The sequence below is a fragment of the Ranitomeya variabilis genome, chromosome 1 (assembly GCF_051348905.1).
Source record: "Ranitomeya variabilis isolate aRanVar5 chromosome 1, aRanVar5.hap1, whole genome shotgun sequence".
In the NCBI taxonomy this organism is placed as follows: domain Eukaryota; kingdom Metazoa; phylum Chordata; class Amphibia; order Anura; family Dendrobatidae; genus Ranitomeya; species Ranitomeya variabilis.
Window position 1 is genome coordinate 625,616,015 of NC_135232.1, and position 12,869 is coordinate 625,628,883.

A 12,869-nucleotide genomic window follows, 5' to 3' on the forward strand; every position below is an offset into this window, starting at 1 on the left:
CTCCCGGTGCGGAGGTAGTGAACCAACCTTGGGTTCTTCAAAAACGTCACGAAAGTCAGACAAGAATTCAGGAATCTCAGAGGGAATAGATGATGAAATGGAAACCAAAGGTACGTCCCCATGAGTTCCTTTACATCCCCAGCTTAACACAGACATAGCTCTCCAGTCGAGGACTGGGTTATGAGATTGCAGCCATGGCAATCCCAGCACCAAAACATCATGTAGATTATACAGCACCAGAAAGCGAATAACCTCCTGGTGATCCGGATTAACACGCATAGTCACTTGTGTCCAGTATTGTGGTTTATTACTAGCCAATGGGGTGGAGTCAATCCCTTTCAGAGGTATCGGAGCCTCCAATGGCTCCAAATCATACCCACAGCGTTTGGCAAAGGACCAATCCATAAGACTCAAAGCAGCGCCAGAGTCGACATAGGCGTCCGCGGTAATAGATGACAAAGAACAAATCAGGGTCACAGATAGAATAAACTTAGACTGTAAAGTGCTAATTGAAACAGACTTGTCAGGCTTCTTAGTACGCTTAAAGCATGCTGATATAACATGAGTTGAATCACCACAATAGAAGCACAACCCATTTTTTCGTCTAAAATTCTGCCGCTCGCTTCTGGACAGAATTCTATCACATTGCATATTTTCTGGCGTTTTCTCAGTAGACACCGCCAAATGGTGCACAGGTTTGCGCTCCCGCAGACGCCTATCGATCTGAATAGCCATCGTCATGGACTCATTCAGACTCGCAGGCACAGGGAACCCCACCATAACATCCTTAATGGCATCAGAGAGACCTTCTCTGAAAATCGCCGCCAGGGCGCACTCATTCCACTGAGTAAGCACAGACCATTTGCGGAATTTTTGGCAGTATATTTCAGCTTCATCTTGCCCCTGAGACAAGGACATCAAGGCCTTTTCCGCCTGAAGCTCTAAATGAGGTTCCTCATAAAGCAACCCCAAGGCCAGAAAAAACGCATCCACATTGAGCAACGCAGGATCCCCTGGTGCCAATGCAAAAGCCCAGTCCTGAGGGTCGCCCCGGAGCAAGGAAATTACAATCCTGACCTGCTGTGCAGGGTCTCCGGCAGAGCGAGACTTCAGGGACAAAAACAATTTGCAATTATTTTTAAAATTTTGAAAGTGAGATCTATTCCCCGAGAAGAATTCAGGCAAAGGAATTCTAGGCTCAGACATAGGTGCATGAACAACAAAATCTTGCAAATTTTGTACCTTTGTGGCAAGATTATTCAAACCTGTAGCTACACTCTGAAGATCCATTTGAAACAGGTGAACACAGAGCCATTCAAGGATTAGAAGGAGAGAAAGAGAGGAAGGCTGCAGCATAGGCAAACTAGCAAGTGATTCAATTAGGAGCACACTCAGAACTAGAGGAAAAAAAAAAAAAAAAATTGTAGCAGACTTCTTTTTTCTCTCCTTTCTCAGCCAGTAATTTAACCCTTTTTTGGGCCGGTCAAACTGTCATGATTCTCAATGGCGAGAGAACATAGCCCAGCATATATGAGAACTAGCTCTTGGAAGATGGAAACTATACTGACCATGAACTAAACCTGTCGCACAACTAGAAGTGGCCGGGTAGCATGCCTACGTTTTTTATCCCTAGATGCCCAGCGCCAGCCGGAGAACTACCTAATCCTAGCAGAGGAAAAGACAGTCCTGGCTCACCTCTAGAGAAATTTTCCCAAAAGGCAGACAGAGGCCCCCACATATATTGGCGGTGATTTTAGATGAAATGACAAACGTAGTATGAAAATAGGTTTAGCAAAATCGAGGTCCGCTTACTAGATAGCATGAAGACAGAAAGGGCACTTTCATGGTCAGCAGAAAACCCTATCAAAACACCATCCAGAAATTACTTTAAGACTCTAGCATTAACTCATAACACCAGAGTGGCAATTTCCGTTCACAAGAGCTTTCCAGACACAGTAACGAAACAGCAGCTGTGAACAGGAACAAAATGCAAAAACACACAAGGACAAAAGTCCAACTTAGCTAGGAGTTGTCTAGTAGCAGGAACATGCACAGAAGGCTTCTGATTACATTGTTGACCGGCATGAAACTGACAGAGGAGCAAGGTTATATAGCGACTCCCACATCCTAATAGGAGCAGGTGAACAGAGGGGATGATGCACACAAGTACAATTCCACAAGTGGCCACCGGGGGAGCCCAGAATCCAATTTCACAACACTGGAGGTCATTTTGTTGGGCTCTGGCAGTGCTCCTCCTGTTTCTCCTTGCACAAAGGCTGAGGTAGCGGTCCTGTAGCTGGGTTGTTGCCCTCCTACGGCCCCCTCCATGTCTCCTGGTGTACTGACCTGTCTCCTGGTAGCGCCTCCAGCCTCTGGACACTACGCTGACAGACACAGCAAACCTTCTTGCCACAGTTCGCATTGATGTGCCATCCTGGATGAGCTGCACTACCTGAGCCACTTGTGTGGGTTGTAGAGTCCATCTCATGCTACCACGAGTGTGAAAGCACATTCAACATTCAAAAGTGACCAAAACATATGTCAGAAAGCATTGGTACTGAGATGTGGTCTGTGGTCCCCACCTGTAAAGCCACTCCTTTATTGAGCGTGTCTTGATAATTGCCAGTAATTTCCATCTGTTGTCTATTCCATTTGCACAACACCATGTGAAATTGATTGTCAAACAGTGTTGGTTCCTAAGTGGACAGTTTGATTTCACAGAAGTTTGATTTACTTGGAATTATATTCTTATATTCTGTTGCTTAAGTGTTCCCTTTACTTATATATATATATATATATATTAGACAATAAGGACATTATAGAATAAAGATAACTCAGGTATCAAAAGGAGTGAGGGCCCTGTTCGCAAGCTTACAATCTATGAGGAAATAGGCGAGACACAAATAGTAAATGGTAAAATATCCTTATATTGTATGGTTCAGCCATAATATACTAACTAGGGTCTGAACATAACGCTGCATGAATTGGGCACCAGCCAGTATGTGTGCAGTACAGAGACAGAGTGGTATTAAATGCATGGATGGTGTGTGAACAGATGCTACGGAAGTCATGATTTTGAAGAAAAATTTGCATGGGTCAAATGATGATTGATAGGTAAGGTGGGGCGACAGGTCAGTCTAAAGGAATGTGTTTTTAGGCTATGCATAAAACTCTTGGTAATTAATTGAATTGTCCTGGATAGTGCATTCCAAAGAATTGGCGCAGCATGCAAGAAGTCTTGAAGATGGAAATGGGTGGTTCAGATTATTGAGGATTTTAGTTTTAAGTCATTAGCGGAACGGAGGGCACACAGGTAGGGTGGTAGACTGAGACGAGGGAGGAGATGTCAGGGGGTGCCGAACCGTGGAGCACTTTGTGAGTAAAAGTGTTAAGTTTATATGAAACTGTATCGGATGGGCAATCAGTGCAATGACTGGCACAGAGTAGAGGCTTCGGTGTAGTGGTTGGAAAGTAATATGATCCTGTCTGCTGTGGTCAGGAGCGATAGGAGAGAGAAGAGTTTAGTAAGAGCGAAACGGATTAGCAGAGAGTTGCAATAGTCCAAACAAGAATTAATAAGAGCTACAGTGACAGTTTTTGCTGAGTCAAAGGTAAAAAAAAGGTCTAATTCTCGAGATGTTTTTGAGGTGTAGGAACCATGAGCGGGTGAGTGATCGTATGTGGAGAGTGAAGGAAAGATCTGAATCAAATATGACACCAAGAAAGCAAGCATGTTGCTGGGGAGTCCTAGTGGAGACACACACAGAAATGGCAAAATCGTTCATAGGTAGGTTAGTGGAGGGAGGAAACATGAGGAGTTCAGTTTTTGACAGCTTCTGGTTTAGATAGAGGGAAGACATAATGTTTGAGACAACAGGAAAATAACTATTGGTATTTTGTAGTAATGCAGAGTTAATGTCCTGAGATGAGGTATATAATTGGGTGTCATCCACATAGAGATGGTACTGAAAACCGAAATTAGTGATTGTTGGTCCAATAGGGGCAGTGTACTGAGAAAAGGAGGAGGCCTAAGACTGAACCTTGAGGAACCCCAACAGTAAGGGGAAGGTGAAATCAAAAGATACAGTGAATGAGCGGTCAGAGAGGTAGGAGGAGAACCAGTAGACAACAGTGTCCTTGAGCCCTAAAGAGCAGAGTATAATGAGGAAGAGCTGGTGATCCACAGTGTCGAATTTTGAAGAGATATCCAGGAGAATCAGCAGGGGTTAGTGACCATTAGATTTAGCTGTTAGTAGATCATTAGAGACTTTAGTAAGAGCAGTTTCAGTAGAATGTAAATGGTGGAAACCAGACTGTAAATGGTCAAGAAGACAGTTTTCTGAGAGATAGTTGATTAGATGGGTGTGGACCAAGCATTGCAGGAGTTTTGAGATGACGGGAAGATTGGAGACAGGTCTGTAGTTAGCAGTGCAGTTCTACTTAAGGGATGGTTTTTAAATAATGTATGTATACTGGCGTGTTTAAACGAGGAGGGAAAAATACCAGATGAAAGGGAGAGATTAAATATTATTTTGTTAGGTGAGTGGTGACAGCCGGGGAAAGGGACAGGAGGAGATGAGAGGGAATAGGGTCACTGGTGTAGGTGGTAGGGGCGAGAAGATGCAAGGAGCCTGGTCACTTCTTCTTGCGTGACTGGTTGAAAGACAGAAAGTGAGCAAGATGCAGTACAGCAGCGAGAAGAATGAATAACATTAGGGGATTGGGAGAAAATTTCCTGTCAGATATGGTCATTTTTTCTTTGAAATAGTTGGCTAGATCATCAGCACAGAGGTCAATCGTGGGAACCTGCACTGTTTGAGGAGAAAGTGAAAAGTGTCAAAGAGTCGTTTAGGATTATTGGATAGTGAAGGATTATTGGATAGTGAGGTGATGAGTGTGTTGAAGTAGGCTTGTTTGGAGAGGTGAAGAATGGATTTGTATGTTTTAAGCATAAACTTATAATGGTTGAAATCTTTGGCCAGATTGGATCTTCTCCGCAAACGACCGGTGCACCTGGAGCACCGCAGGGGAAAATGTGTTTGCAACGTGTGTCAGTGTTGATACGTGTGTGCCGAGTTGTGCTAAATGTAGCAGGTGCAGCTTTATCCAGGGAACATTGCAGTGTTTTATTATATTGTTTCATTGTTGCATAGTCAGGACATGAGAAGGAGGAAATTGGGGACAATGATAACTGCAAATTCTTAATAAGTTCCTGGGTGTTAATGGCACGTATATTTCTATGTATATGGGATCACCAATGGGGATGTTAAAGACCCCCATGATGAAATTGTGGATGTCACAGGATAGAAAGTTTGTAAGCCTGGTAGCAAAGAAATTCAGGAACTGACGGGAGGAGCCCGGAGGGCGATACACAATCGCCACTCTCAGGGAGATGATCTGAAAGATTCTTACAGTGTGGACCTACAAAGATGGGAAGATAAGGGAGGATACTGGGAAGATGACCTGAAAATTACATTTTGTTGAAAGTAGCTGATTAATCCTTCGATCTAATCTGTTGTCAGATCTCGGGGTATCAGAAAAGTGTAGGCCATCATATTAGAGAGCAGCAGCGGAGGAGGTGTCCGACTGCTGGATCCAGGTTTCAGTAAGAAGCAGAATCAAGGTTTCAGAGTGTAACAGGGAAGGAGTTAGTCTTATTATTACATGAAGGGCCTGGATTAGGAGAGATATCTCCTACCACCATGAGAAGGGAAATAGAGAGGTTGAGTGATTTGTGAAAGTGTGTCTTGTGTTGTATGGTGGGAATGAAAGAATCATTATGAAGAGAACATGAGAGCTGTACATAGGATGCTTTACTATAGGCATGACATAGGATAGGACTTATGGTAGTGCGTATGTTTTCTTCTCTGAACAGTCATTCTTCCTGATTTCCCCAACAGTTTAAAAGGAGTTTGATCAGATAAAATAATTTTATCCAAATCCTTTGCAATTCAATCCCCATACCTCCAAAGTTATTTTCTTTGATGAAGCCCCCGACAGATTGGGACATCTGGTAGAATGATTGTCTGGAGAAGAATAGGTGAGAGCTACCATTAGTCCTGTGTCATGTCAACAGTAAAGTATCTTGAGTAGAGCATCTTCCTTTCTTCCATGGAGTAGTCTCACTCACAAGAATTGGTTCTAAACAACTACCAAGAGAAACTTCTTTTAACCATCCAGGAGCAACTTGGGATAAACAATGCTTTCTCCAGCATGATGGAGACCATGTCTCAAGAAAAAAGTGTTAACTTAGTGGCTTGAGAAGCAAAACATCTACAATATGGGTCTATGGCCAGGACATTCCATTGAGAACCTGTGTTCAATCTTCTAAAAGCAGGTGGACAAACAAAACCACAGAAATTGCGTTTAGCTCCAAGCAAAGAATTGGTGGTCATCTGTCAGGATTTGACCAAGAAGCTGATGTCCAGCTGGTGGGGCATAGGGTAAAAGACTTGAAAAAATAAGGGTCAACATTATAGATATCGAGTCTTTGCATAATCTTGATGTATTTGTCAATAAAAAATTTAAAAGTGCATGAAATGCTGATAACTGTTCTTCAGTAACTATAGGAACATCCAACTATCACATCTAAAAACACTGCAGCAGTAAATTTTGTGAAAACCAAAATTTGTGTCCAAATTACTACCTATTACTTACTCATAGCAGATGTAGTGAGAGGGCTGCTCTATTAATTCATGCACATTAGCAGTAATAGAGAGCGACAAGTCCTCCACCACTTCCAAGTCATGTCCACCACCAACAGAGATCTACGGTATATACACTTGAAAGTGCGTAACATTTAAGGTGACAGGGTGATACCTTGGTGGCGATTTGCATGATTCATCTGTAGGTCCCTGAGTATATTAATGCTATTCATTAAACCAGAATTATTACCACATTCATGCTACAGAAGATTCTCATTTCATGCAATATCTATGGGTACAGGAAGATTACAGACTTAAGTGCTAGTCTGCTTTAGAAAGTACCGTGTACCGTAAATTCCGAAAAGGGTAGCCACGTGTTTTTCAATTATAACTGAAAGGGGTTGTCTTCCTTTAGAGAGATTTTTTCTTTACTTAGGTAAAGGTTTTTGGGGCTAAAAATCATTTTTCCAATTGGGTTGTAGTAAAAATGTGGCAATTTTTGGCTTTTAAAGACTTTTTGTTTCCCTGTACTTTCAAATTTGATGTGGTCTGTGGTCATCAATCAGCTGGGAGGCACCCATAAAAAGACATACCAGAGATCTACAATCTCTACCGTAAAGACCTTCATACTCATTAGACTAACGATAGGTTCAGCCAACTGTCTAATGTGTATGAGGTCACCGGATGACTAATGGTTGGGGAGATGTCGATCGCGCATGTATGATTTTGCATTGTTCTCCTACAGATGACGCTCCAGCCAACGTGTGAGTCAGCACCTTTCTCATAGAGAACATAGGAGAGCCTGGCAAGCTAGCACTCCTGTGTATGGGAGAGTCGGCTAAGACATCATTCGGTCAAATAATTGTTTAGCTAACAACCGTCTAATTTGTATGGCCAGCCTTAGACTGACAGAACAAGCTCATTGATGGATTCCTTGTTATCTAATTGAAAATAGAAATGGTACAAAATTTATAATGAAATCCAGTTGCAAAAATGATGTTTCAGTCCCACACATATGCATTTAAGGAACACAAAAACTTCCATTTTCAGCTTTATTGACAAAAGATTTACCCAACATTCTAAAATTATTCACTATTTTCAAGATATCTGTATTCTGGCACTCAGTAGCAACACTCTTATGTACTGTTCTTTACTGTTCTTCCAAAAGTATAAAACTTCCAGGCCTCATTCAGAAGTCTGTTTATTCTCACACATAAAAAAAGTCAGATTTTCATAAGTGTGCAAGATCATTTGGTCATTGTGTCAGTCTTTAACTTAGATCAAAATTGGACGCCTCAAGTTATTTTTGTTTGCAGATACTCGGTTCTTGAAAAATCACCAACATGAGAACATTCCGATACATTATAATGAGTACACGTTCTAGCTGTGTCAAAAGTGGACAAAATACGCACATGAAAAATGAACATCTGAATAAAAAAGCTTTCTGACATTGTGAGCTCATAAATATATGATTTCTAAGCACCACAACCATACACGGTCCTAGAGATGCCATTGACAACCCTTCTGAAAATAAGCTTGTGGAAAAAAGATGTTTAAAGCGGTTGTCCACTACTGTAACATCATTAACCTATCCTCAGGATGGGTCATCAATGTCTGATCGGTGGGGTGCGATATCCAGCACCCCCACTGGATCAGCTGTTCTCTGCTGCCAAAAGGGCTCAGTTATGGAGCTGCTCTGTCTATTGATAGTGGCCATGGCTGGGTACTATACATACGCCCTTATTGATTTGAATTGGGGTGGATGTGTAGTTCTCATCCGTAGCCATGATCAGTAGATGGAGCAGCTCTGTAACTGATCACTTTCGGCCGACGCCAACACCGAGAACAGCTGATCGTGGGGGTGCCAGGTGTCACACCCCAACCAATCAGACAGACATTGATGACCTATCCTAAGGATAGGTCATCAATGTTAAAGTAGGGGACAACCTCCTTAAATTGTGCAATTCTCTAGCACAACTGCTACAGTCAAACTCATCCCAATTATAGTGATTGATGTGGGTCCCAAAGTTTATCACACCTATCTATTTCTATCTGTACTTTGTGGCAAATGCCTGTTAATATTTTTCACTTGAACATTTACCACATTTGTTTTTTGTTGAACAGACTGTATTCTGCGATGTTACATAATGTATATGGAGAATCATTCAGATTGTATGTTTTTGGAGCGCACTATGTGAAATCTCTATTTCTAGCATAACTGGATGTTTCTTCAGAGTCTTCTCTGGGGCATGTGCTTTCAGTCCTCGTTCGCAGATCATGTGAATTACAGTTTGGCAATTTTTGAGACTGTTAGATCAGCCGCTAAGCAATGATTTGCAGTGTCTAGAGATAAAAACACAAGCCCCCCGAGAAGACTCTTAAGAAATGTACACTTGAGCTGCATACAGAGATTTCACATAGTGAGCTCCAGAAAAAAAAAATCTTAACATGTCAGCAATATAGTGACGTAACTCAGAACTGAAAATAGCAGCAGAATCAGGGGAGATCAGGGATTTTACAAGGTATTTAACTAAATGCTTTTGAACAAGTACCAGTTTTTTTTTTTTAAATACACACTCATTACTAGTTTATATATTAACTGCTACTTTTGGTATTTTGTAAACATAGGATATTATTTAATGATTGTTAATTATTTGAATTGTCCCTATAAGTTTTTTGTTCTTGTCTATGCATTTGTGATGTATTTGCTTTGATTTCCTTTTTGAATGTCTTTTTAGGATCTTCGAATGAAGTCTGTATGTTCTTCATTGTAGGAGTATTGCATAACAGCTGACACCCAGGTGATGAATTAAGATACTTACTGTCCTCTCTGTTTGTCTCTAGGTGTCATAGCCGTAACAATTTTCATCATATTTTGCATTGTGGCGATAACTATAAAATTTCTTTACCAACACAAAAAAACTCATAGAAAAAATCTGTCTAAGGAGAAGGAATATCCAGGCAGCATGGACTATCCCTTCAGGAACGAACCGGACGTACAGAACACAGTCAGCGAGTGCAGAAAGGAATATTTTATCTGACTCGCTTTCTACATCATCTGATTCTTTTTTTTCACATTTTTGCAGATTTTTAACCACCTCATTTCTCCACGGGAATACAACAACCAAGAATATACTCTGTTGCCACTTTGTAGCTCTCGAAAGTCACCTGAAGGAGAGAATCAAGGACATTGATGGAAGAGGATTTCTTAAAATAGCTTCAAGTCATACATTCTGGATAAAAAGTTTACTTGCAAAACACCATAGTTGGATACATTGTTTATTGCCTCACTAAATATTCACCACTGTTGTATGAAGGACGCTCAGTACATGTACAGTAAGAAATATGTGTTGCTTAAAGGGTTATTCCCATTTTAAAGTTTGATATTATCAGATAGTACTTGTAAACCCAAGTACTATTGCAATTTACTTCTTGTTCAAATTTGCATCCGTTCCAGAGATATTAACAATTCTCTTTTGTTTACATCTCGTTGACTAAGGCTGGTTTCACACTTGCGTTTTGATCTGCAGCGATTTAAAAAAAAACGCATGTGGAGAAAAAACCGCACGTAAACGCGGCAAAACGCCGCGTTTTTTTAGACACATGCGTTTTTGCATGCAGAAATAAATGCGGCGTTTTGCGGTGTTTACATGCGTTTTTTCCTGCGTTTGCGTTTTTTAAATGCATGCTGAGAAGTGTGTGACAGCTGCCAATCATCAAAATCAACTAGAAAACCCACTATAAACAGAAATAGCTAGGGTTAGGGTTAGGATCCCTAGTAACCCTAGGGTTAGGGTTAGGGTTTTCTTGTTTTTTCTTGTGTTTAGGGTTAGGGATAGGGTTAGGGTTAGGGTTTTCTTGTTTTTTCTTGTGTTTTCTTGTGTTTTTCTATAAAAACGCATGCGTTTTTAACGCAAGCAAACGCATGTGCTTAAAAATGCATGCGTTTACATAGACAGCAATGCAAAATCAACTAGAAAACCCACTATAAAAAGAAATAGCTAGGGTTAGGGTTAGGGTTAGGATCCCTAGGGTTACTAGGGATCCTAACCTTAGGGTTAGGGTTAGGGTTAGGATCCCTAGTAACCCTAGGGTTAGGGTTAGGGTTAGGGTTTTCTTGTTTTTTCTTGTGTTTAGGGTTAGAGTTAGGGTTTTCTTGTTTTTTCTTGTGTTTAGGGTTAGGGATAGGGTTAGGGTTAGGGTTTTCTTGTTTTTTCTTGTGTTTTCTTGTGTTTTTCTATAAAAACGCATGCGTTTTTAACGCAAGCAAACGCATGTGCTTAAAAACGCATGCGTTTACATAGACAGCAATGCATTTTTTTGCCGCGAATAAACGCATGCTTTTTTTGTGGCAAAAAAACGCCGCTAGAAATTACTACAGGTTGCATTTCTGCAACTGAACGCACGCGTCAAAAAACGCATGCGTTGTCGAAAACGCATCAAAACGCATGCTAAAAAAAGCATGCGTTTTTAATGTTAAGTATATGGGAAAAAAATGCATGCGTTTTTTAGCGCTAAACCGCTGCGGATCAAAACGCAAGTGTGAAACCAGCCTTAGAGACCGACCTCTGGTGCTGCCTAGCAATGAGCTGTAAACAAAAGAAAAGTGTTAATATCTCTAAAACAAATTACTATTTTAACAAAAAGTAAATTACAAAATTGCTTGTTTTTCTAAGAGCTATCCGATAATATCCATTTATGGAAATAACTCTTTAAAATTTAAATTTTACAGTAATTTTTCTTATATTAAGAATCAATTCTTTAGAGGTTCTTGAACATATGAGATAAAGCAGATGAGGATGGAGAACTAATTCTTTATCGTCACCTTTCTCCCCGTAGAACTCGATAATATTGAGACAGAACATGCATTGTACAGACACTAAACAAGTAGATATCTCAACATTTTGTTGTGAACACTGGAATTAGGGTTTTTGGGGGCTTGATTTATAGGGAATCACATTTTATGCAATTTTCTAATATATGTTATATAAAGCAAAATTAATCAGATTCCCTGCAGATTGTAAACAGGCTCTAGACAGACCACAGTCGTTACTTTTTATGGGGTTCTCAGGTTAATCATGAGGGCTTTCAGCCTTCTCCTGATCCTTAGATTTTCATTTTCATTACTCCAATATCATGTATTTGTCTAATCAAATTATATAAAAGAATTTCCCATAATACAATACATTTATTTATTAAAAAATTATCCCAAAGAAGAAAATGTAATAAATCTATGAAGAGCTTTTCCCCATTAATTTAGAAAGTTTTTGATTTGTCTCTTCCGTCCTAAGATATATTTTTGGGATAGACCTATTTGTGTGAACATTAGATGGCAGAAAACCAAAATGGTTGGAAAACTGATTGATCTCTATTTTAGAAGATTACTTATGTTTTATAGGAACTGATAGAGTTGAATGGAAAATTATACAATTTAGCAGAATAGAGCAACCCATGTATTGGGAATTACTTTTTTTTTTTGCATGATCGGTAAGATCAGCAGAACTTGGATGTGCCTTCCAGTAGGCTGTGTGTGTGGAGTATTACTGGTTTCCATAATGTGCAGAAGACTGGGTAGATCTTTTTTTTGCTGAAAAATCTCAAATGTATTTTTAGTAGATGTTCCTAAAAATAAAGGGGGGACTGTGTGTGTGTGTGTCTATAACTATATTCTGATTCCTGGCAACTTGTGGCCCAATTCTGTATGACACCGGCTCTATTAATGTATATGAGGTGCAGGTGAATGCACTGGAGGATAACTCATGCTTTAATTGGAGGTAAAAGAAGGTGTTCACATTGGTTCGTGTTTATTTACTATTACTTTTTGATATGAAGGTAATGGGGTGGCATGTCCATACTGGTGGATGGCACCTGGTCAGCAACTACTACAAATAGATGCAGTGGAGGAGTCCCACATTCTTGGGTGATGTAGAAATACTTGACTACTTGAAGTACTTATGTATTGAATGTAGAAATTCCAGAAAAATAAGAGACATGTGGAAGTGCGCTGTGTGAGGGTCTGTGATGACCGCTGAGACTGGAAGTGCTTTCAGTCTCAGTGGTGGACACTGCAGTCCCTCACACAGTGCACTTCCACACAGGTCTCCTCTATCCAGATGACTCATGGAGGTCAAGTATTGACTGAAACATCTCTTATTTTTCTGGAATTTCTACATTCAATAAATAAGTTCTTGAATACACCTATTTGAGCGTCAAGTATTTCTACAT

General features: G+C 40.3%; 1 protein-coding gene across 2 annotated transcripts in view; it reads left to right on the forward strand.

Moving 5' to 3' along the window:
- LOC143773326 (contactin-associated protein-like 5) overlaps window positions 1-9,907 on the forward strand; it is a 484,664-nt gene extending 474,757 nt beyond the window's left edge. Inside the window, exons 24-25 of one of the 2 annotated variants that reach the window (XM_077260812.1) lie at window positions 9,383-9,445; window positions 9,731-9,907. In XM_077260812.1, coding sequence (XP_077116927.1) covers window positions 9,383-9,438 — 56 coding nt within the window. In that variant the 3' untranslated portion in view covers window positions 9,439-9,445; window positions 9,731-9,907. Of the gene's footprint in view, window positions 1-9,382; window positions 9,446-9,488 lie in introns of both variants that reach the window. The other variant, XM_077260804.1, reaches the window with a different exon arrangement.
- Window positions 9,908-12,869: the final 2,962 nt, after the last annotated feature.